The following is a 25,502-nucleotide window of genomic DNA, read 5'->3' as shown; positions in this document are numbered from 1 at the left end:
TGCAGTGTCCCTTTTGTGCCACTGTTTTAGTCCACTGGGTGGGTTTTTATATTCATGAAATCCATTTTCAAACACCATCAGAATAATGTCAACAAACTGAGCGTAAACCATCATGTAAAATCATGATCATCTCGAATGATCCCTTCCTACGTCATGAAACGGCATCTATGTTGAAGATCTTGAAGGTCGGTTCTGATGGATGACTGAATTGCCATATTTTCCAGTCAGTGAGCATGTGTGCCTAACTTGAGCTGCTATGATTTTGGAAGGGATCACAGACCCACAGTGGTAGAAGGGATACTGCAGTGATTTGTTTCCAAGTATAGCATAAAGGAAACTGTTTGTCAAGCTCAGTTTTCTATACAGTTAACTCCCTCAGTAAAAGCATAACAACCACCTTTTGAAAAAAAGAAAAAAAAAACATGTTAGCAGTTTTAAACTATTGTTGGTGGCCAACAACATTTTTTGCATTCCTGCAAATAAATTGTTTTATACTGTAAAATGGAGGTGAGTGTAACTTATTTTTGTAATAAAGTTTTTGATTTCTATCTGTGTCTTACTCTTTGGGTAAATGATGTTCCTGAGCAGCTGTGCTCTGAATATGATCACGGAGTTACTTCAAAGTATGCAGTTTAAATCTGAACAGTCACGTTTTCTGTGCAGAGCATTAGGTATGAGTGGGCATGGTTGTTTGTCCCGAGTTAGACTGGCAACCTGTCCAGGGTGTACCCTGCCTGTCCAATGACTGCTGAAGATGGGCACCAGCCCCCATTTGATCCTGTAAGGAAGATGGAGGTGATGGATGCATGACTTTAAACTCTTTAAAACCTGCGCCGAGAAATGACTTTAAAAAAATGACAATTTTTTAGATGCTTTTGACTCAATATCCGTTTTGTTACTTTATGCATTTATCATTTAAAAGGTAAATTAAGTTTAAACTACTGCTAATATGTAAACGTCTAAATGAAGTTGATGTGCAGCGGTTTTTATTTTGGTAGATAAAGTAGATTAAATCAACAAATCCACAGAACAATTAGGCACCGACCCATAAAACAGATCTAGTGTATCATAATTAATACTTTTTCTATAAAATGATTTGATATTTGCTGTATGACTACACTGAAGGCTTATAAGTCTGGTGAGACATGCAGCAGACAAGCAACATCTTTGAAGGAGGAATTTCATTGATGCCATGAAGCAAAACGCCAATAAACTATGATCAGTTCCCTGCCTCATGTGACGTCACCAGAGGCATGTGTGCACTGACGCTTGTTTCTGTGGGAAGCTAGAGTTGACCTTTTAATTTACACAATAAACTGGCTGGAGCATGTTATTTCACAGGTGTCGCTCCTTCACATTGAAAGGATCCATTTGAGGTGGTTCGGGCCTCTTTGTGCCTTTTAGAGGAGGAGGCCCTGGGCCACACCTTCAACTGGAGGGGTGGGGGTGCTTTGGGATCCCGGGATAAGCTGGAGCTCAGACAATCACTCTGGTGAATTCATTTTTATCGTAAATATTAAAATCAAATCAAGACGTTTCTACTCATCGGTTCTGAACAGAAAGAAGAGAAACAGCTCATATTTTAGTTTAACATTTTCTCTGAAACGAAAATCAAATAATCTTGTTTTTGTTTGTTTATATATTCACTGTTCAAAATAAAACCAGGCATATAACACGTGATTTGTAAATATTGCAAGATGAAAAAATACTACCGAAGGAGCAGTGAATGTATTTGGTATCGACAAGCGTCAGAACCAGAACTACAGGAACCAGAGGCTGGAGCTGGGAGCGCAGCGCGGTGACATCACGCGTCTCCGGTGTTGACAACCAGGCAGCAAGCAGGCAGGCAGGCAGGCAGGCCCTTAATGGTTAGAGCCGACTGGGGCAGCGCCGCAGCCATTAGCCAGACACCGACCTCTATGAGCTTCACGGCGCTCTGCTCAAACCATGCTGGGTGATCCTAATCCTGACAGCTGTAGATGGGCACCACGCCTGCGCCGATCATCCAACAACGCACTCTTTGTGTCATTTTCTGCAGATTCACCTATGTGCCTTCAGCTGGATCACAACCGAATATCATCGGCTGTAAACTGGCAGTAAGTGTTAGACTCAAAATCAAATAAATCTCTGCAGAGGCACACTAAATTTCCCAGAACCGGGGTCGCTGCGGCGCATCTGTTTGTGTAGCGTTTTATGTATTCATGGTGATATGAAGTAGGCTAAAGATGGGGCGCATCAGAGCTTTTCTGCAGCTGACAAGGCGCGGGGTGAAGCTGGACCGGGTCAGAGAGCTCGGCAGACAGTACCCAGTCTTTTGTTTTATGCTGCTGGGCTTACTGCTGTCCACTATACTCTTAAATAGGTAAGTAAAGGCCACTCAGGGCCCCTGAACGCATCACGTGTTGGCCTGATATGATGTAATGTTTGTTTGTGATTAGGAATGATGTGATTTGTTTTCACAGATATATTCACATTATCATGGTGTTTTGGTCGTTCCTGGCTGGTGTTGTCACCTTTTACTGCTCACTGGGGCCCGAGTCTCTGCTGCCAAACATCTTCATGTCCATTAAACCAAAGACTAAGGTGGATCAGATTAAAGCTGCACTCTCCAAACTCAATTTGATTTTAGTTACTGGTAACAGATTGTTAATGTGAGTTAATCTTCCCTCCCAGTCCTTCCAGCCGGAGCTGTTTCCCCTGGGCCACAGCTGCGCTGTTTGTGGAAAGATTAAATGCAAAAGACACAGGTAAATAACCTGAATACTAGAGCTCCTGCATTCATACCTCCTGGACATTGGCCCATTTTTTCACAATTCAGCCACAAATGTTAATGTGTTTTATGGAGATTTTAACAGTTGACCAACACAAAGCAGGAAATAATTCACAAGGACAATAATAGAATGTGTTTAAACATTTTTACAAATAAAAAATATAATGTATATATTTGTTAGACTTCCTTTAGTCTGATACCCCTAAATAAAACCCGGTGCAACCAATTGCCTTCAGAAGTCAGCTAAATGGCAAACAGAGTCCACCTGTGTAAAATCTGAGCTCAGTATAAGTGTAGCTGTTCTGTGAAGGCCTCAGAGGTTTGTGAGAGAACATTAGTGATAAACAACAATCACCCAGAGAGTAGACGAGACAAGCAAACAATACACAGGATAAATATGATGGGACTTATTGTGGTGGTCTTTTGGACTTTGGCACATAATGCAAAAAAGCCAAAAACCACATGTTTGTTAATGTAAATCTAGAGTATAGCACAAATGAAGTAAAGAGTTTAACCAAGGAAAAATAAAATAAATAAAAACAATATGAAAAAAGAAGGACAAAAGAAAATATATATTTTTTTATTCAAATGAGAAAAGGAGAGATGAGGCGCAGAGTCAGAAACAGGAGAGAGGAATCCCTAATATCTTGACTGTGACTTGGACATACCAGATTAAACAGTACTTTTCATAATTTTAGGGAAACATGAGACGAGTAAGAGTGACTATCGCAGGTAAACCTGAAACTCATGAACTCGTCCCATCACGCTGCCAGAAATATGCTGGTAAAGGTGGAGGTCCACCTTCCAGCAAGACAACGACCCCAAACATACAGCTACAGCTACTGAGATTAAATCAAATCCATGTGTTAGAATGGCTCAGTCAAAGTCCAGACCTAAGTCCAACTCAGAGTCTGTGGCAAAAGTTTTATGTTTTCCAAATAAGAATGGCTAAAGTCTCAGTCTCCGGATATGCAAAGCTGGATTCTGCAAAAGACCTGCTGATGTAATTACAACAAAACACGGTTCTTCAAAACATAGGACCACAGAGCTGAACTCAAATGCATGCAGCATTATATTCATTTTTATTTGAATAAAATTGCAAAAGCCATGTATTTTTTCACTTTATAATATGCACTTCTTTCATTACAAAATCCCACTAAAATACATTAAAGTTTCTGTTTGCTGTGTAAAAAAATGTGTGCAAGATGCTCTAATACCAAATAAACAAACCATTTTGGAGATAAAGAGATCACATCTAAGCCATGAAAAATGGCACACTGACAGCTAGTGGTCAACAATGACTTTTAACTTTTCTTTGTGTATAATACTGGGATCTTTCTGTTTGCCAGACCAACTTTATTACTGGAAAACTATCAGCCATGGCTTGACCTAAAAATACCCTCTAAGGTGGATGCTTCTCTGTCTGAGGTGTGTCTGACATCTCTATCAAAGCAAACAATAAAAGCTGTTTTAAATCCAGCGATCTCATCTAACAGTTATTTTTTTTTACAGATTCTGGAGCTTGTCTTAGAAAATTTTGTATATCCCTGGTACCGGTAGGTATTTTTATATATTGATATTTAAATGAGGGGGTTGTATGTGATGGCGCTCGATCGAAGTGACAGAATGACGTCTTCTAGAGATATCACGGATGACGAGTCATTTGTTGACGAGCTGAGGGTGACTTTACGCTTCTTTGCAGCTGTGTTGGTTCGCCGAATTCAAAAGGTGACACATTCTGACATTATTATTGTTATTATTATTATTATTCGACTTGATCTTATTTCTTTCTATTTTCTCAAAGGTGAACGTGGCTTCAGTCATCACACAAAAGCTCCTCAAAGTTTCCATGAAACACATTGAGATTATCAGCAAAGCCCGGCAGAAAGGTATTGCTGATTTCAGTACATTGACTCCTTAAAAGATATGATACTACTGGTGTCATTTTACTCTTGTTGTCCGTCCGGAGTAGTGAAGAACACAGAGTATCTTCAACAAGCTGCCCTGGATGAGTATGGTCCTGATCTCCATGTGGCGCTCCGAAGTCGTAGAGATGAGCTTCTCTACCTCCGGAAGCTGACTGAGATCCTCTTCCCCTACATCTTGCCACCCAAGGCCACAGACTGCGGGTAACTAACTGCTGTGGTAGAAGATGCAGCTTGCAAAATGAATCCTATTTTAGTACTCAGCATATATGCATTATAGACAGAACGTTGCAAAAGTATTCATAACACACATTTCAATGTACATGTATTTTCTTTGAGATTCATAGACCAACACAAAGTATTGCCTGATTGTTAAGTTCAAGGCCTGGAATACATGTTTTTCAGAATAATTACAGTGAAAACATGAAAAGTGTGACATACATGTTTATTGCAGCCCCTAACAGGTTTTCTTCCAGGGTTGTCCTGGATTTAGCTCCATTCAGCTTCTGTTTACCTGCTACTGAAACGCCCACACCACGATCCTTCCACCGCTATGCTTCAAGATGGGGTCGGTGTTTTTGGTGCAGTGTTTGGGGGCACATAAGCGACGTCATACACACGACAAAAAATGTTCCCTTTAGATTCTATAAAGCAGCCCAAACCAGCAGCATCTGGTTCGGTTCGGCTCACCAAGTCGGGCTGTAAAATTCTATACAGCTGAAGTCTATGAATCTATTATTTCTTGGCAAAAAAGCGTCCAGTTTGTGTTAAAAGTGCTGATTGTTTTTGTATTCTTTTTCTATAAATTCTTCTAATGTGTTGTCCTTTGGCCCTTCAGTCTTCAATGACCATTTGTATTTTCTATGTTCACCAAAAAGTTACGTTTTGATCTCATCTGACCAGAGAAGCTTCTTCCACATGCTGTGTCCTCTACTTGTGACAAACTGAAAACAGGACTTCTAATAACAATGGCTTTTTTTTGTCATTCTTCCTTTAAGGCAAGTTTGTGAAGTGCTTGACTAACAGTTGTTCTGTCAACAGATTTTTTCCCACCTGAACAGTGGCTCTCTGCAGCTCTTCCAAAGTTACTTTTTTGTTGTCAGATTACAGCCACAATATATTCAGTGTGTTTTATTGGGATGTAATGTGACAGACCAACACAAAGTAGTCCACAAGTGTTGTATTTTTATTTACCCCCCCTTTACTGTAATACACCTAAATAATGAGTGCAACTGATTGCCTTCAGTAGTTGGCTAATTAGTCAAATAAGTCCACCTGCGTGTAATTTATTCTGAAACGTCATCATGTGGAAAAGGTGTGAATACTTTTGCAGGACTCTGTTATCTCCCAAGGAGAAAATGTGAAGAGTCAAGGATCTGCTTTTATTGTCTCACTTTCTGCTCCTCCGACTCTTTGCTCCTCTCAGATCTCTAACTCTCCTGATAAGAGAAGTCTTGGCCGGTTCTGTCTTTCTTCCTTCCATGGACTACTTAGCTGATCCAGTGAGTTCAGACCATGTTAAAGGCAGAAATTTAAAGCTGCTGTCTCTTTCAGCCTCCTGCTGATAGAGCATATGTTTGGCGGTTGTTATTTAGGGTTCTTTTACTAATAAACATACAAGTAAAAGAAAAAGTATTCTAATCAGGATAAGTGAGCGAATGTCTTCTTTACATTACAGGACACAGTGAATCATTTAATCCTAATATTTATCGACAATTCTCCTGTAAGTACACTATGAACCTTTCACCACATTTCACCAACATGTTTAGTTTGTTTTTCCTTCATGATGTTGCAGAGTGAATGTAATTTCTAATGGAAAAACAGCTGTTGTATTTATTTATTTACAGTCATACTCAATAAATTAGAATATTATTCAAAAGTTAATTTATTTCAATAACTCCATCACAAAGTGAAACACATTTTATAGATTAATTCCACACAGACTGATGTTTATTTCTGTTTATTATGATGATTTTCTGTTTACATCCAATGAAAACACAAGATTTAAGATTAGAATATTCAGAACAATAAAAAACATTTTAAACACAGAAATGTGGGCTTAATGAAAGTGTGTTTAATACATGCTTAAAGGTTCTTTTCTAAAGGTATTTTTATTCTGACAAACAAGTCTCATCATAACTTTTATTCTAATTTATTGAGTATGACTATTTATTTATTTATTGTCTCTACAGCCCGAAGAAGCAACAGAGCCAACTTCAACACTGGTTCCATTTTTACAAAAGTATTCTGATTCTCGCAACAAAAAGCCCTCAGTAAGTTCTTTGCTCTTCATATAGGGTATCAATGAAAAACATATTTTATAAATATGTATGTCAGTAAAATGTTTCCTCTTATCATACATTAAACATGTGAAATAACATGAAGCAGAAACCAAGTAAGCACACAGAGAAGACTCTTGGAGCATCTGAGAGAGCGATCATGTCTATAATCTGTATGTCTGTTTTTTTCTGCACCAGGTGCTCAAGCTGGAGTTGAAAGAAATCAGAGAACAGCAAGACCTCCTCTTTCGTTTTATGAACTTCCTGAAACAAGAGGGAGCTGTGCACGTGCTCCAGTTCTGTCTCGCAGTAGGTGAGTGTGTCCTGTTCACACCAAGACAACCTTCTGCTCCACTTGCGCTGCTCTGTTTGGTCTCGCTCGTAGATGCTACGGCTCTGTCCTGTGAAAATCTTTCACACAGTGACTCTGTTATGTCTGACTGTCCCAACTTCTCAGAGGAATTCAACGATAGGATTTTGTGCCCGGAGCTGTCGGACTCGGAGAAGATGATGTTGCACGAAGAGGTGAAGAAGATCTACGAGACTTACTGCTTGGATGAGAGCGTTGACAAGATCCGCTTCGACCCCTTTATAGTGGAAGAAATCCGAAATGGTATGTAACCCCTAAATGCTTCCAGTACAGGGAATTTAAATCTTCATAGGAGGAATGGATTTTTGGGCACAACTATACCTGATTTACAATTTGCACTGAATTATTTTAGGAATTATTGCTGTATTTATCTCCGTATTTGAGTGTTTACAGTAACGTCAGAGATCTTTAGAGTGAAGCATCAATTTCTGGTCGGTAAATAAACCCTGTTAAAATCATTTAAGTTGATTTAAGTTGCTGTTAGGGACACTTGAATATTTTATTCTTTTAGCTTTGCCAAAACCCCTCAGTTTCTTTGAAATGTATGAGCTTTCTGCATGCCCTACTGTTTTAAGGTCTGTGCTTAGATTTTGTCTCTGATTATTGCACAATGATGAAGCGAGAGCCACAGGCTTCTCTTTTTGAATTGGTCCATTGAAGAGTTTTGATTAGTCTCTGGAGCAGTGGCTCCACCAGGTACAGCAGGGCAGTGGTCACCCTGAGAAATGTGCTGCCCCCCTTGGCCGGCCAACCCTTTAAGCATAATACTTTTTTATGAATCCAAACTTAAAAGGAGAGGATAAAATTAAACGCGTAACGAAACATATTTATTTTATAGTTAATTATGCATTTATCACTTTTTGGCATTTATAGTGCAACACTTTAGAATGTCCCTTCAACTTTTTCACATTTTGTCACAACTTTAATGTATATTGGGATTTTATGGGATAGGCCAACATAACATCATAACTGTGAAGTGGAGGAAAATTCTCAATTTTTTCGACATTTTTCTTCAGACTGTGTCAATATGTATCTGGTCCCTTTTTCTCCGATACGTTCAGGGGCTGCACGGTGGCACAGTTGGTAGCACTGTTGCCTTGCAGCAAGAAGGTCCTGGGTTCAAATCCCAACTGAGGGTCTTTCTGCATGAAGTTTGCATGTTCTCCCTGTGCATGCGTGGGTTCTCACCGGGTACTCCGGCTTCCTCCCACAGTCCAAAGACATGCCTGTTAGGTTAATTGGTCACTCTAAATTGCCCTTAGGTGTATGAAAGAGTGTGTGCATGGTTGTTTGTGTGTTGCCCTGCGATGGACTGGCGACCTGTCCAGGGTGTACCCTGCCTCTCGCCCATAGACTGCTGGAGATAGGCACCAGCTCCCCCGCGACCCACTATGGAATAAGCGGTAGAAAATGACTGACTGACGTTCAGATTAAACACACCCTCCCTACGGTAAAACATGCTAGTGGCAGCATTATGCTGTGGGGAAGTGTGTGGCCAGGGAACTGTGAACTATTTGGCAAAAGTCTTCCCATTCAGCGTTAGGCATTGTCTAAGACTATCACATAAAATCCCATTTAACTGAACTAAAGTTTTTCGCTGTACAGAAAAACGTCAGAACGGTGATTGGATTTAACAACGGCACAATAAAAATCCCTGACATTCTGTTCTGATCCAAATATTTCCCCCTTGTGATCACGCACAAAAACATTGTGGAGATGCAAAAGTATGTTTCTTATTTGGGTAATTCTGAACCACAGAAATCTGCTGAGCATCTGGTACCAAAGCTGACAAAGAATGATTGATCATGTCTCTGCTGAACAGCTAGAGAACTTTATCCTCGTCAACATTTGCTTCAACAAATGAAAAATTGCCCTAAGACTGTGGGCCATCCAGTCGAAAAAGTGTGAATCTTCCCATCTAATTTCCCCTCGGGGATCAATAAAGTATCTTTGAATTTGAATTGAATTGAATTGAATCATAATAATATGTGGAAATTAACTCCTAAGATCTCCTCTAACCCTGACCACGCTCATGAATACAGACCGTTACCATCAGGTTAAAGAGTCTGAAACAGTCCTGAAACTAAACGTGCAACATTAACCAGCATGGAATATTATCATATAATGTATACTTTTTGATTCGTCTGTATATGTCTGTAAACAATAGAACTGTGACTCAAGACAGATTTCAGACATGTTCTGCCAATAACATAATAATTTCTCTATAAATGCTTTTCTTTATTGGAAGCAATAAAATGTAAATGTGAATACCTAAATGACGTTTTTAGAATTCCTTAGGCAGGTTTAGATATTTATTTTCAAATTAATCAATGCTAAGATGAGATGGTTTGTGATAATATTTGAAATAGAGGGCCAGTTTTGACCAGACATAAAAGTCACACTTTTCATTTTTGAGCTGCTTGCTTGATAGGTGGAGATCTGGTCTTCGATTCTCTCTTCTTCAGGTCATCTCAGTTGTTGTGGATTTTTATTTTGGTTTTATACCCAGAACATTTTAAACTAGCCTTCCTAACCATTATTGTAATCAAGTGAGTCTAACAAACCAATAGGACGTAAGTTAAATGAGATCTTGATCATTTTTAAAGTAAAAATGAACAAATCTTCAACACATTTATTTCTTTTTCTGCTTTCTTTGTTGACTCAGTTGCTGAGGGCCCATATGTGGATGTGGTGAAACTCCAGACCATGAGGTGCTTGTTTGAAGCTTATGAGCATGTGCTATCCCTCCTGGAAAATGTTTTCACCCCGATGTTCTGTCACAGCGATGAGGTGAGTAACTGAAGTGGCAAATGAAACGCTCAACTAATAGGTTTAAAAACACCTTTGAGAATTAGACATTTTTTAACTCAGTTGTTCAGCAAATGCAATTTGGAGTTAGTTTGCCATGGTGCAAAACACTCTTCCCACCTCTCATCCACCAATCCATACCAGGCTTGTCATCAGAAGCAGATAACACAACCGGCCATAGAGTTGACGCTGGCATAGCGCCAGGCTGCCAGGCTGAATCTCCCCCTCAGAAGCAGCTTCATTACAGGAAACAGGCTGCAGCTCAGCCTGTGTCCACAATCAGCAGTTATCCAGTTATTTTCCGAACAATAATAATAATATTTTTAAATTTAAATTCTAAATAAAAGAAGGTAGATGATTCAGTGTTTTAGAGTGAAAAAAATGTGTTTCTATGTTGGACATTTCTTTATGCAGCATATATGCACCTAGTGTATAAAGTGGTGGTTCTTCAGCAACAGTTTGTTTCTTCCTACAGTATTTTCGACAGCTTCTGAAAGGAGCCGAGTCCCCGGCCAGGAATTCCAAAATGAGCAGGTAGGTTTTAGCCTACCATCAGTTTCCTTCTAAAAAGTTTATAAATAAATCAATTTAGCAATAATTTAGTGTAGGATTTTGATGGTGATGTAGATTGTTAAACAATAAACTCAACACACTGTATTTTGTTTATCATATTACTTCAGTGTGTTTCTAATATACATCTAAGAGGTCCCAACCTGCTGGAGCTCATATGTAGGCCACGCAGCTGCAAGATTTTTAAGCTTCCCCCTTTTTTCCTCAAAATGTAACAATGTAGTTATTGCCAAACATTTTTGTGGTCCAATAAAACTACCATCAGACTCGCCTCCAAATAATTAAGGTCTTTGCCCCTCAGTGCGTTGGCAAACTATAATCTGGCCTTCCTTTATGTCACCTTTCGAAGGAATGGCTTCTTCCTGTCCGAGTGAGCTTTCAGCCCATGTTTGTATGGACTTGTATTTTAAGGATATCACCTAAAACATCTTGGTTCTTTGTGGGATGTTTTGAGTAAATCATTAGAAATCAGCCAATATATCAGGAAAAGGATTGTGGAGATCTACAGGACGTATGGATAATGAAACTCTGTTAGCAGCTTCAACCAGCTTCTTCAGAGGGTCTTTGGCTTTTGTTCTGGGGTTGATTTGTACATTTCACACCAGAACCTGTCTCCTTCCTGACCAGTTTGATGGCTAGACATTCCTATGGTGTTAATACTTACCTATGCTGGAGCAGATAAATGTGGAGCCTTCAGGTTCAGATCGGGTCCACAGTTCTCTTCCTGATATCTTGTATGATCAGTTTTAATTTTTCCACGATGTCGCACAAGTAAGGTGTTATTTCAGGTGTACATCCAATTAACTCCAATGTTGTAAAGTAACATATCAAAACCTCTACCATTTGGACTCTCCCAAATTCTTTAAAGGCATATTAATCTTAATAGCTGTAAACGTATGACTTTAGAGAAAACAAAAGATTGTCAAAAAATATTTATTATTCTGATTTTGGCATTTAGCAAATACAAATAATTTGGTTGATTCTAAGGGACCTAAAACGTGAAAGGTTTAGTCTGAATGTTGAATGTGCTTCAATGCAGAGCTTGATAACATCTGGTTTCGTCTGTATCCTGCTGGCGGTTGTTAGTTTTAAAGTGCTCTGCTGATTTTAATTGGACTTTTAACAAAAATAGTTTTACTGGAATAAAGACAGATTCAGGTAAAAGGAAAATATCGGTAACCAAAAACCTTCAGGCTCTACTACATAATTTTGAACATTTGTAGTTATTAAATGTATTTTCCTGCTAATGTTATGTTAAATTTGTAAATAATACAAAATCAAAAAGCAAAGTTGTTCATCACCCATGATAGACAATTTAATGTCACTTAATTACACCCAATGTCTGCTCAACTAATAGAAGTGTAAGATAGTGACTGTTTATATATCATTTAGACTATATGTGTTAAATTAGGGGAAGGAAAAACCAAATGATCAGATCAAGTAATTTTGACCTTGATATATTTGTCATCAAAGACGGGAGATTTGCTCCTACAGTGTCCCATTCCAAAGCTTCATCAAATATAATAAAATCATTTCCATGTATTTGCTTGAAAACACAAGCTGTATAGAGCTGAGGAACTCAGTCATATAAACACATTATTTCACATTGAAATCAGAAATGTTGATAAAATCAAAATTAAAAGGCTAATATTAAATGATTTAGAATGAAATTAATAGTGCAATAAAACCAAATAGAGATAAAATGGCTCATTAGCCAACGATATTCCAAATGCTGCAGTCTTTCCATTTCCTTTGTTCCTCACAACTACAAATATTTTCTCCCAGCTGGAGACTCTGCAAGATAGCCTCAATGATTGGAGATCCAACTAACTGCTAACGTTAGCATGTTTACTCTCTGTTTAGATTCGGCTTACAAAATAAGTTCTCCTGCATCATCAAATAGGCGCTTTCATTTGAACGTAGTGATTTTTTTAAATGATCACCATTTCAGCTGCTCTCTGTGTGTCTCTGCCAGACACAAACAGCTATCTAAGAATATCTTTCCACGGTCCCAGAGCAGGTCACGCCACAGAAATACTGGGAGCTGCAGCAGCCAATATAGTCTTTTTTTCACTGTGAGCTTCTCTGTAAGGAGTAAAAACATCTAGATTGTTAGAGAAAACCCAGATTTATTAGATTAAAGAAATGTGCACAACCATTTTTTTAAAAATGAGTCATGTAAAACATGGCTGCAAGGCTCGCCGAGGGCATAGTCCATATAAAACCACAGACAGTGCAGGAACAGAGATCGGGGGTTTGAGTTTAACCAGGGACTCCTACACGGATCATTTGAAGATTCTTTCATTAGGCCACTGATCTGATACTAGGGATTGGATTGGGACACTGTAGCTTTAAAGTAAAGTCATTTCAATGTAAAGTAATCTCACAAATGAAAAAATTCTGTTTTCGGTCACGGAGTATGGTGTGTAGGTAGCCGCAGGGGCCTTCCACTAACTCCTTGTGCATATTGTTCCAGAAATAGCGTCAGTTTGGATGACATTCGGTGAGTATGAGGCATCAGTGTGCTGACCAACCAGTGACTGGCTTAGCAGGGTTGCACGAAAGATATAAAGACGCTTCATTCTTGCCTTTATTAGCACATAAGTTCAAAACATCATGTCAATTGTATAATAATGATACATAAATTCCAAACAACTTACATTTGACTCCTTAATAAGAGTTTTATTTGATGGTTCTGTTGTTTTTTACCTGTGAAAGCAGACTTGTGAGGAAGGCAGTATTCAAAACATTTTTAGCTACCTAAATATTAAAACTAAGAAAGCAGTTAGTGGGTTTTACCAGAACATTAATCGATTCCCATTGATGTAAAATAGCCAATAAAGTGCCTTGTGAAAGTATTTACACCCATTTAACTTTTTCACAGACTTTCCTCAAACCTTAATGTAACTCACTGCGATTTTATGTGGTAGACCAACACAAAGTAATGCATAAATGGGGGATTTGAAGCTAAATGATTCATTTGTATCCCACCTCTTTAACTCTCATACCCTTTAATAAAATAAAATAAAAGCAGGATTAGTTTATAAAACAGTATCCCAAACATCCCCCGGAGCTCTGTTCAGTCCATCGACACAACCGCAAACCTACCAACACATGAACATCTGCCTAACCTGGCAGGCTGGGCAAAGAGAGCATTAATCAGAGAATCAGCAAAGAGGCCCATGGTAACTCTGGAGGAGCTGCTGACATCCACCGCTCAGGTGGGAGAATCTGTTCACAAAACAGAGTTTAGTTTTTCCCTTCACCAATCTGACCTTTATGGTGGAATCTCAACAAGAAAGCCATTGTTGAAAGAAAGTAACAAAAAGTCCCATTTGAAGAGTACCACCATTTTGTAGTGGACACACGTAGAAGAAGATGCATTGGTCAGATGTTACAACAGAATACTAACATTGAATAGAGGTCTGAATGGACCATCCCCATAGTGAAACATGGTGATGGCAGCATCATGCTGTGGGGATGCATTTCTTCAGCAGGGACAGGGAAGCTGGTCAGAGTGGATTTGAATATGGATGCAGCTAAAACAGAACAATTCTAGAAGAAAACCTGTAGGAGGCTCCAAAAGATTTGAGACTGGGTTGGAGGTTCACCTTCCAGCTACCCTAAACATACAACCAGAGGTACAATGGGATGGTTTAGAACAAAGCATGTTAATGTGTTAGAATGGCCGAGACAAAGTCCAGACCTAAATCCACTTGAAATCCGTGGCAGGACTTAAAAACTGATGTTTACAGATGCTCTCCATCCAATCTGACTGAGCTTGACGTATTTTTGTAAAGAATATGTAAAAAATAAGTTTTTTTGTGTGCAAAGCTGGTAGAGACATGCACCGACACCGCAGCTGTAATTAAAGGGGGACCAAATGCACTCACACTTTTTATTTGTAAAAACATTGAAAATCATTAGCGATAGTTAGCTACTTTGTTTTGGTCTGTCACATAAAATCCCAGTGAAATAGATTGAAGTTCTTGGCTGAACTGTGGCAAATGTGGAAACGTTAAAGAGTTCTGGATACTTTTGAATGGCAGTGTAAGCTTAACCTCCCTCATATCTGCTACTGGGAAACCTTCTCGGCTCGGCCTGTTCGTCCGCCTGTTACTTCATCTGTGTTCAGCAACCACCATGCTCTGTTTGTGACTGAATGTCCACTCTGATCCCCTGACTACCATACTGCCCGCCCTGATACGATTCACAGTCCTTTACCTCCACTTTCCTTGTGGGGTCGTGACCCTGTTCTGCTTATAGCTCCTGGGACTGGAGCCCTGAGTCCCCGTCCTCACTCTTCACCACCTCTGGCAGCTCCTCACCTGCATCCTTTACCTCCCTCCATGCCCAGTCCACGTTCACAAACTTTCCATACGGCTCGCAATCCCACCGCCACTCATCACCCAAGTAAGTCAGGGTCCATCTGTGTGTCCGGGTACAGTGTGATGTCATGCTGTCCACCCCTCCCCCCATGTGACCCTAGTCCCACCCAGATGCCTGCATGGTAGGCCAGATGCATGAAAACTTGTTTTGATTTCTTATTATTTTTGACAATGCAGTGACTTGTCTCAGCTCTTCTCTTCGATTGGGTACGACCCTGTGTGCTCTATGGGTTTCTTAACCTATCAGACTCAAGTATCTGTTCTGTTTGTTCCTTATCTGGTTGACTTGTAACTGATAATAACACAATGCCCTTTTAATTTATTGAAACTTTCAGATATAAACCTGTGAAGTCAACGCTCACTGCTTTGTACTTGTTTTTGCTTTTGGCCCAGCAGAGCTTTACCACTGTCCCATGTTTTTGACATTATAAGATGACTGCAAAGTGACATCTTGGCTTAGGTTTTCTTTGTCCCTCCTCTGTACAGTCTGCTGCTTCATCTTCTACTCTGGTTCTCGTCCTGTCAGTCTCCCGAAGTTGCATGCGCTCTGCTAATGTCAAGTGTCTCTCCTCCATCAGCCATTGTTCATTATCCACACTGTTCATACTGCAGGAACACGTCAAGGAGGGGCGAATCTTTCGGGATTAGCCGCATTGGCAGTAAGATCAAAGGAGTGTTCAAAAGCACGACCATGGAGGGCGCCATGCTGCCATCCTATGGACTGGTGGAAGGAGAGGATGATATGGTGAGGACAGAAATGCTCTAAACATTCTTAATTCAATTTGATTCAGTTTATTTATATAGCGCCAATTCACAACACATGTCGTCTCAAGGCACTTCACAACAGTCAGGTACATACATTCCAATTAGTCCAAACCATTGAACAGTGCAGTCAGATTCAGTTATTTATTCAAATTGGATAAAAAGTTTTTCTATCTAAGGAAACCCAGCAGATTGCATCCAGTCAGTGACTTGCAGCATTCACTCCTCCCGGATGAGCATGTAGAGACAGTGGACAGTCACTGGTGTTGACTTTGCAGCAATCCCTCATACTGAGCGTGCATGTAGCGACAGTGGAGAGGAAAAACTCCCTTTTAACAGGAAGAAACCTCCAGCAGAACCAGGCTCAGTGTGAGCGGCCATCTGCCACGACCGACTGGAGGTTTGAGAGAACAGAGCAAAGACACAAAGAGAACAAAGAAGCACTGATCCAGGAGTACTTTCTATGGGAAGGAAAAGTAAATGTTAATGGATGTAGCTCCTTTAGTCGTTTCACCTAGAAAGAAAGAACAGATAAACTCTGAGCCAGTTTTCAAGGTTAGAGTCTGAAAGAGAGCACATATAATTGGTTACTAAACTAAAAGATCTGCCTCCCATTCTACTTCTACAGACTCTAGGAACCACCAGTAAACCTGCAGTCTGAGAACGAAGTGCTCTGTTAGGAACATATGGACCAATCAGATCTCTGATGTATGATGGAGCAAGATCATTAAGGGCTTTATATGTGAGGAGGAGAATTTTAAATTCTTCGTTCGTTCGTTCGTTCGTTCGTCGTCTTCCGCTTATCCAGGACCGGGTCGCGGGGGCAGCAGACTCAGCAGAGACGCCCAGACGTCCCTCTCTCCAGACACCTCCTCCAGCTCCTCCAGGGGGAGCCCAAGGCGTTCCCAGGCCAGCCGAGAGACATAGTCCCTCCAGCGTGTCCTGGGCCGTCCCCTGGGCCTCCTCCCGGTGGGACGTGCCTGGAACACCTCCCGAGGAAGGCGTCCAGGAGGCATCCGGTATAGATGCCCGAGCCACCTCAACTGGCTCCTCTCAATGTGGAGGAGCAGCGGCTCTACTCCGAGCTCCTCCCGGATGGCCGAGCTCCTCACCCTATCTCTAAGGGAGTGCCCGGCCACCCTACGGAGGAAGCTCATTTCAGCCGCTTGTATCCGTGATCTCGTTCTTTCGGTCATGACCCAAAGTTCATGGCCATAGGTGAGGGTAGGAACGTAGACCGACCAGTAAATTGAGAGCTTTGCTTTTCGGCTCAGCTCTCTCTTCACCACAATGGACCGGCACAGCGCCCCCATTACTGTGGCAGCTGCACCGATCCGTCTGTCGATCTCCCGCTCCATTCTTCCCTCACTCGTGAACAAGACCCCGAGATACTTAAACTCCTCCACTTGAGGCAGGAACTCCCCTCCAACCTGAAGAGGACAAGCCACCCTTTTCCGGTCGAGAACCATGGCCTCGGACTTGGAGGAGCTGATCCTCATCCCAGCCGCTTCACACTCGGCTGCGAACCGCCACAGCGCATGCTGTAGGTCTTGGCTAGAGGGGGCCAGCAGGACCACGTCATCCGCAAAAAGAAGAGACGAAATCCACTGGTCCCCAAACCAGACCCCCTCCGGCCCTTGGCTGCGTCTAGAAATCCTGTCCATAAAAGTTATGAACAGGACCGGCGACAAAGGGCAGCCCTGCCGGAGTCCAACATGCACTGGGAACAGGTCCGACTTAGTGCCGGCAATGCGGACCAAACTCCTGCTCCGCTCGTACAGGGACCGGATGGCCCCTAATAAAGGGCCCCCGATTCCATACTCCTGGAGCACCCCCCACAGGGCATCACGAGGGACACAATCGAATGCCTTCTCCAGGTCCACAAAACACATGTGAACCGGTTGGGCAAACTCCCATGAACCCTCGAGCACCCTGTAGAGGGTATAGAGCTGGTCCAGTGTTCCACGGCTGGGACGAAAACCACACTGTTCCTCCTGAAGCCGAGGTTCGACTATCGGTCGGACTCTCCTCTCCAATACCCTGGCGTAGGCCTTACCAGGGAGGCTGAGGAGTGTGATCCGCCTGTAGTTGGAACACACCCTCCGGTCCCCCTTCTTATAAAGGGGGACCACCACCCCAGTCTGCCAGTCCAGAGGCACTGTCCCCGACCGCCACGCAATGTTGAAGAGGCGTGTCAACCATGACAGCCCTACAACATCCAGACACTTGAGGTACTCAGGGCGGATCTCATCCACCCCCGAAGCCTTGCCACCGCGGAGCTTTTTAACCACCTCGGTGACTTCAGCCTGGGTGATGAAAGAATCCAACCCCGAGTCCCCAGCCTCTGTTTCCACCACGGAATGCGTGATGGCAGGATTGAGGAGATCCTCGAAGTACTCCTTCCACCGCCCGATAATGTCCTCAGTCGAGGTCAGCAGTCTCCCGCCCCCACTATAAACAGTGTTGGCAAAGCACTGCTTCCCCCTCCTGAGGCGCCGGATGGTTTGCCAGAATCGCTTCGAGGCCAACCGGTAGTCCTTCTCCATGGCCTCACCGAACTCTTCCCAGGCCCGAGTTTTTGCCTCTGCCACAGCCCGGGCCGCAGCACGCTTGGCCTCACGGTACCCGTCAGCCGCCTCAGGAGTCCCACAAGCCAACCACAGCCGATAGGACTCCTTCTTCAACTTAACAGCATCCCTTACTGCCGGTGTCCACCACCGGGTTCTGGGATTGCCGCCACGACAGGCACCGCAGACCTTACGGCCGCAGCTATGGGCAGCAGCATCGACAATAGATGCAGAGAACATGGTCCACTCGGACTCTATGTCTCCAACATCCCCCGGGATCTGGTCGAAGCTCTCCCGGAGGTGGGAGTTGAATACATCCCTGGCCGAGGGCTCCGCCAGGCATTCCCAGCAGACCCTCACTATGCGCTTGGGCCTGCCGAGTCTGTCCGGCTTTCTCCTCCTCCAGCGGATCCAACTCACCACCAGGTGATGATTAAATTATATTCTGGATTTAACAGGGAGCCAATGAAGGGAAGCTAAAATAGGAGAAATATGATCTCTCTTTTTAATTTTCATCAGAACTCTTGCTGCAGCATTTTGAATCAGCTGAAGGCTTTTAACTGCATTTTGTGGACATCCTGTTAGTAAAGAATTACAATAGTCCAGCCTTGAAGTAACAAATGCATGGACTAGTTTTCCAGCGTCACTCCTGGATAGGATATTTCTAATTTTGGCAATGTTCCAGAGATGAAAGAAGGAAATCCTAGAAACCTGTTTAATATGGGATTTAAATGACATGTCCTGGTCAAAAATAACACAGAGGTTTTTAACTTTATTATCGGAGGTCAATTTAATGCCATCCAGGTTAAGTGATTGACTAAGCAGTTTCTTTTTTAAAGACTCCGTTCCAAAGACGACAACTTCTGTCTTGTCTGAATTTAGGAGCAGAAAATATAAAGTCATACAAGTTTTTATGTCTTCAAGACATGCTTGTAGTCTATCTAACTGGTTGGGTTCATCAGGATTTATGGATAAGTAAAGCTGAGTGTCTTCAGCGTAACAGTGAAAATACAGGTCCTTCTCAAAATATTAGCATATTGTGATAAAGTTCATTATTTTCTATAATGTCATGATGAAAATTTAACATTCATATATTTTAGATTCATTGCACACTAACTGAAATATTTCAGGTCTTTTATTGTCTTAATATGGGTGATTTTGGCATACAGCTCATGAAAACCCAAAATTCCTATCTCACAAAATTAGCATATTTCATCCGACCAATAAAAGAAAAGTGTTTTTAATACAAAAAACGTCAACCTTCAAATAATCATGTACAGTTATGCACTCAATACTTGGTCGGGAATCCTTTTGCAGAAATGACTGCTTCAATGCGGCGTGGCATGGAGGCAATCATCCTGTGGCACTGCTGAGGTCTTATGGAGGCCCAGGATGCTTCGATAGCGGCCTTTAGCTCATCCAGAGTGTTGGGTCTTGAGTCTCTCAACGTTCTCTTCACAATATCCCACAGATTCTCTATGGGGTTCAGGTCAGGAGAGTTGGCAGGCCAATTGAGCACAGTGATACCATGGTCAGTAAACCATTTACCAGTGGTGTTGGCACTGTGAGCAGGTGCCAGGTCGTGCTGAAAAATGAAATCTTCATTTTCATAAAGCTTTTCAGCAGATGGAAGCATGAAGTGCTCCAAAATCTCCTGATAGCTAGCTGCATTGACCATGCCCTTGATAAAACACAGTGGACCAACACCAGCAGCTGACACGGCACCCCAGACCATCACTGACTGTGGGTACTTGACACTGGACTTCTGGCATTTTGGCATTTCCTTCTCCCCAGTCTTCCTCCAGACTCTGGCACCTTGATTTCCGAATGACATGCAGAATTTGGTTTCATCCGAAAAAAGTACTTTGGACCACTGAGCAACAATCCAGTGCTGCTTCTCTGTAGCCCAGGTCAGGCGCTTCTGCCGCTGTTTCTGGTTCAAAAGTGGCTTGACCTGGGGAATGCGGCACCTGTAGCCCATTTCCTGCACACGCCTGTGCACGGTGGCTCTGGATGTTTCTACTCCAGACTCAGTCCACTGCTTCCGCAGGTCCCCCAAGGTCTGGAATCGGCCCTTCTCCACAATCTTCCTCAGGGTCCGGTCACCTCTTCTCGTTGTGCAGCGTTTTCTGCCACACTGTTTCCTTCCCACAGACTTCCCACTGAGGTGCCTTGATACAGCACTCTGGGAACAGCCTATTCGTTCAGAAATTTCTTTCTGTGTCTTACCTTCTTGCTTGAGGGTGTCAATAGTGGCCTTCTGGACAGCAGTCAGGTCGGCAGTCTTACCCATGATTGGGGTTTTGAGTGATGAACCAGGCTGGGAGTTTTAAAGGCCTCAGGAATCTTTTGCAGGTGTTTAGAGTTAACTCGTTGATTCAGATGATTAGGTTCATAGCTCGTTTAGAGACCCTTTTAATAATATGCAAATTTTGTGAGATAGGAATTTTGGGTTTTCATGAGCTGTATGCCAAAATCATCCGTATTAAGACAATAAAAGACCTGAAATATTTCAGTTAGTGTGCAATGAATCTAAAATATATGAATGTTAAATTTTCATCATGACATTATGGAAAATAATTAACTTTAACACAATATGCTAATATTTTGAGAAGGACCTGTATATCCTATGCTGCCTGATAATTTTACCTATTGGAAGCATATATATAGTAAAGAGAATTGGCCCAAGTACTGAACCCCGTGGTACTCCACAATTAACCCTGGAGTTTAAAGATGATTTATCATTTACATGAACAAACTGGAATCTGTTGGCCAGATAAGATTTAAACCAGCCTAGCGCTGTTCCCCTGATCCCTACAGCATATTCCAGCCTTTCTAAGAGAATATTATGGTCAACTGTATCAAATGCAGCACTGAGATCTAACAGAACCAGCACAGACACAAGTCCATTATCTGAGACGATAAGAATATCATTAGTGACTTTCAGCAGAGCTGTTTCAGTGCTATGATGAGCTCTGAAACCTGACTGAAACTCTTCAAACAGGTCATTGCTGTATAAATGCTCACACATTTGATTAGCAACTATTTTCTCAAGAATCTTAGATAAGAATGGAAGATTGGATATAGGTCTGTAATTTTTCAAGTCATCTCGATCAAGCGAATGTGTCTTAAGTGAAGGTTTAATTATAGCTACCTTAAAAGCTCGTGGTACATATCCATTTACTAAGGATAGATTAATTATATCTAGAATGGGGCTGGTAATCAGAGGGAACACTTCCTTAAATAATTTGGTTGGGATTGAGTCTAACATACAAGTTGAAGGTTTAGATGAAGCTAATATTTCTGATAACTCAGGAAGCTTCACAGGATCAAAACAGTCCAAACACAGATCAGGTTCTACAGTTACTTCCAATGTTGTCTCAGTTGATGAGGATGAAGTAATCATCTTCGGAGTATGTCAAAGATTTTCTTTTTAATAGAATCAATTTTATTTAAGAATAATCCCATAAAGTCATGGCTGCTAAGAGCTAAGGGAATGGATGGTTCAACAGAGCTATGACTCTGTGTAAGTTTAGCAACTGTACTAAAGAGAAATGTAGGATTATTCTTGTTCTCTTCTATTAATGATGAGAAATAAGCTGTTCTAGCTTGGCGAAGTGTCTTTTTATACAACAGTAGGCTATTTTTCCAGATTAAGTAGGAATCCTCTAGGTGTGTAGAGCGCCATTTTCTCTCCAATTTTCTAACATTGTGCTTTAAGGTACGCAGCTCTGAATTAAACCAGGGAGCCTGCCTCCTATGAATAATTACCTTCTTTTTCAAGGGGGCTGCATTGTCTAATGCACCATGCAATGATGAAGTAACACTATGAACAAGAAAATCAATTTGTGAAGGAGAAGAAACAAAATTATTGCCCTCCACTGTGTTTTCCTGTGATAATGAGGAAATCAAAAGTGGAACAGATTCTTTAAAGGTTGTTACAGCATTGTCTGATAATGATCTACTATAATGACATTTTCTTTCAGGTGTGGAATACTTGGTTAAATTAAACTCAAAGGTTATTAAGAAATGGTCAGACAGGACAGGGTTATGAGAAAATATTGTTATGTCTTTGCACTCAATGCCATATGTCAGCACAAGGTCCAGAGAATGAAGACAAAGGTGGGTAGGTTTGTTAATGTTTTGAGCAAAGCCAATTGAGTCTAAGATAGCATTAAAGGCTATATTTAGGCTATCACTTTCAGTGTCAACATGAATGTTAAAATCCCCCACTATAATAACCTTATCTGTATTTAACACTAAATCAAATAAAAGGTCTGAAAACCGATCTAAAAATTGAGAGTAAGGGCCTGGTGGACGGTACAAAACAACAAACAGAAGTGGTTTTAGTGCTTCGCAATTTGGATGAGGAAAACTAAGGATTAAATATTCAAAAGAGTTGTAGCTATTGATTGGTCTGGGACTAGTCAATAAATGGGGCTGAAGGATGGTTGCTACTCCTCCTCCTCGCCCAGTAATTCGAGGAGATTTTCCTGATTTCCTCGTTTTAGATTATTTTTTAATCTATTAAATTTTGGCCACTGTCTTAATAGGGTAATGGGTGGGTAGCAGTACAGAAGCTGTAGAGAGGAGTGTTAAACTACGACTCTGCTTCCTGGTCTGAACCCTGGGTTGTCAGGTTCTTAGAAGGGTTTTATTTTAGCTTGACCTAATAGATCTCTGTTATTCATCCTGCCAGTGTTCCACATACAAGAGAAAATGTAAATATAAAATATTTAAAAAATAAGCTACATTTTCATAATTACAGGCAGTCATATCACTGCCACCTGGGGGCGTATGTGAGTAAAGAAAATTAGCCTTCTGTGTTTTAAGTTTACCACCCAGTAAATATTTCAGGTTTTAGTCTCAGCGTTCTGACCCAGTCTGGAAAAGTATGGAGTATCATTACAAGATGGCCGTAACATACTGCTTATTATAATCTCCCTCATTTCCTCTCATTTAAGGTGGAGGAAGCCATGATGGTAGTGGAGGATGACTCCCCCATGGAGGCGGCGTCCACGCCCAGCACCCCTCGAAACCTCACTGCCTGGAACATCACGATCCCGTACATCGATTTCTACGATGACGATGTGAAGAGAGAGAGGATTCCGGTCTTCTGTATCGATGTGGAGCGCAATGACAGGAAAGCAGGTAAACTCGTACATGCCCTATAAGGATCAGGATGTTGTGTCCATGATCCACTGACATTTCTCTTTCTTGTTCTGTAAATTAAAAAAATACATATTTTCTTTAAAGATTGGGTTTTGCACCACTAGTGGCCTTTATTTTTGTTATTTTTTGAGAGAGGGGGAAGACATTTACCATTGAGCCAAATAACTTAAGCATTTTTGCAACAAGGATAACTCAGTTGCTTGTTTTCATCAATCCAGTAAAAATAAGTGCAACAAAAAGATCTATGACAATCATTAGAGGGTTCATTATTTCATAGTTATTTTAAATATATTTCCTTAAATCGCATTAATTAAAAAACAAAAAAATTAATGTCCTTTACAAAGCCAACACATTTAAACAATAAAATTTATATAGACAGTGATTAAAAATATCTCACCTAATTGATTGAATTTTCATATTTGCTTTCCAATAGTGGGTCATGATACTGAGCACTGGTCAGTCTACAGGAGGTATCTGGAGTTTTATGTCCTGGAATCAAAGCTCACCGAGTTTCACGGTTGGTTTTCTACTTATTGTTGCTTCAGTTTGCACATCAGAACATTTCATGTGTTTTATGTCTGTTTGAGATCATTTGGAGTAATATTTTTAAAGAAATTTGGCCAGTTGCTCTGTGGAAGATTTTCATATTATTACACAGAAGTAAACCTAAATCACTGAGATTTTATTTATCTGTTGTACTATTTAGTTTCCTATTATTTACCTTTTTTAGCCTTTCTAACAGACTTTTTTACTCTTTAAAGGTTCATTTCCAGATGCTCAGTTGCCCTCAAAGAGAATAATTGGTCCAAAGAATTATGAGTTTCTAACATCCAAGCGGGAGGAGTTCGAGGAGTACCTTCAGGTAGATGCTTGTTGTAGAACAAGAAACTGAAACTGGGGTTATAACATTTGACAGTTCCTCATAAAAGTATTCACACCCCTTGAACTTTTTTCACATTTGGTCACATTATAACCACAACCTTCAGTGTATTTGGGGGGATTTTATGTCATGGACCACAAAATAGTGGAAGGAAAATAATCTATTGTTTTCAAATTTCAAAATCTGAAAAGTGTGGCATGCATCTGTATTCAACCCCCTGAGCCATTACTTGGTTGAACCTCCTTTTGTTGTATGGCTCTATTAGTATTAGACATCTAGAGGCTGAATTCGTTAACCATTTCTCAGCTCAAGCTCAGCCAGCCTGGGAGGAGAGCTTCTGTGAACATCAGTTTTCACGTCTTGCTACAGATTCTCAGTTATATTAAGGTCTGATGCTTTGACTAGGTCATTCTAACACATTCAATTCAATTCAAAAATACTTTATTAATCCCAAAGGGAAATTAAATGTTGTTATAGCTCATATTATGAAGGTTTCTTCAAAGAGCCGTTGTAGATGCTGATGGCTCTGGGCAGGAAAGATCTCCGGTAGCGCTCCGTCTTACAGCAGATCTGAAGAAGCCTCTGACTGAAGACACTCTGTTGTTGTAGGACAGCCTCATGAAGAGGATGCTCAGAGTTCTCCATAATGTTCTTCATTTTATGAAGAATCCGTCTTTCCACAATGATCTCCAGAGGTTCCAGAGGAGTCTCCAGAACAGAGCCAGCCTTCTTTATCAGCTTGTTGAGCTTTTTTAAGTCCCTGGCTCTGAAGCTGCTTCCCCAGCAGATGATGGCAGAAGAGATCACACTCTCCACAACAGACTTATAGAAGATAGAAGATATGCAGCATCTTGCTGCAAACAACAAAAGGACCTAAGCTTCCTCAAGAAGTACAGTCTGCTCTGTCCCTTCTTGTAGACGGCTTCACAGTTGCATCTCCACTCCAGTCTGTTGTCCAGGTGAACACCGAGGTGTTTATACTCCTCCACCACCTCCACTTTTTCTCCCATG

The 25,502-nt window shown here is 41.3% G+C and overlaps 1 protein-coding gene across 7 annotated transcripts in view; it reads left to right on the top strand.

Moving 5' to 3' along the window:
• The first annotated feature begins 1,598 nt into the window (after nt 1-1,598).
• LOC124855496 (sorting nexin-14-like) overlaps nt 1,599-25,502 on the top strand; it is a 46,955-nt gene continuing 23,051 nt past the window's right edge. The window contains exons 1-21 of one of the 7 annotated variants that reach the window (XM_047345409.1): nt 1,599-2,362; nt 2,463-2,583; nt 2,674-2,747; nt 4,120-4,198; nt 4,283-4,326; nt 4,411-4,498; nt 4,575-4,659; nt 4,743-4,899; nt 6,122-6,197; nt 6,374-6,418; nt 6,888-6,968; nt 7,173-7,287; nt 7,432-7,587; nt 10,010-10,134; nt 10,628-10,686; nt 13,199-13,225; nt 14,989-15,135; nt 15,723-15,855; nt 23,404-23,590; nt 24,045-24,128; nt 24,373-24,473. In XM_047345409.1, the coding sequence (XP_047201365.1) occupies nt 2,226-2,362; nt 2,463-2,583; nt 2,674-2,747; nt 4,120-4,198; nt 4,283-4,326; nt 4,411-4,498; nt 4,575-4,659; nt 4,743-4,899; nt 6,122-6,197; nt 6,374-6,418; nt 6,888-6,968; nt 7,173-7,287; nt 7,432-7,587; nt 10,010-10,134; nt 10,628-10,686; nt 13,199-13,225; nt 14,989-15,135; nt 15,723-15,855; nt 23,404-23,590; nt 24,045-24,128; nt 24,373-24,473 (2,121 nt within the window). In that variant the 5' untranslated portion in view covers nt 1,599-2,225. The remainder of the gene's footprint in view (nt 2,363-2,462; nt 2,584-2,673; nt 2,748-4,119; nt 4,199-4,282; nt 4,327-4,410; nt 4,499-4,574; nt 4,660-4,742; nt 4,900-6,121; nt 6,198-6,373; nt 6,419-6,887; nt 6,969-7,172; nt 7,288-7,431; nt 7,588-10,009; nt 10,135-10,627; nt 10,687-13,198; nt 13,226-14,988; nt 15,136-15,722; nt 15,856-23,403; nt 23,591-24,044; nt 24,129-24,372; nt 24,474-25,502) is intronic. The other 6 variants (XM_047345406.1, XM_047345404.1, XM_047345403.1 and 3 more) reach the window with 6 other exon arrangements.

Source organism: Girardinichthys multiradiatus, chromosome 19, assembly GCF_021462225.1.
Source record: "Girardinichthys multiradiatus isolate DD_20200921_A chromosome 19, DD_fGirMul_XY1, whole genome shotgun sequence".
Lineage (NCBI taxonomy): Eukaryota > Metazoa > Chordata > Actinopteri > Cyprinodontiformes > Goodeidae > Girardinichthys > Girardinichthys multiradiatus.
Note: the sequence above shows the minus strand (reverse complement) of the source record. Positions and strands in the feature narration are given on the sequence as shown.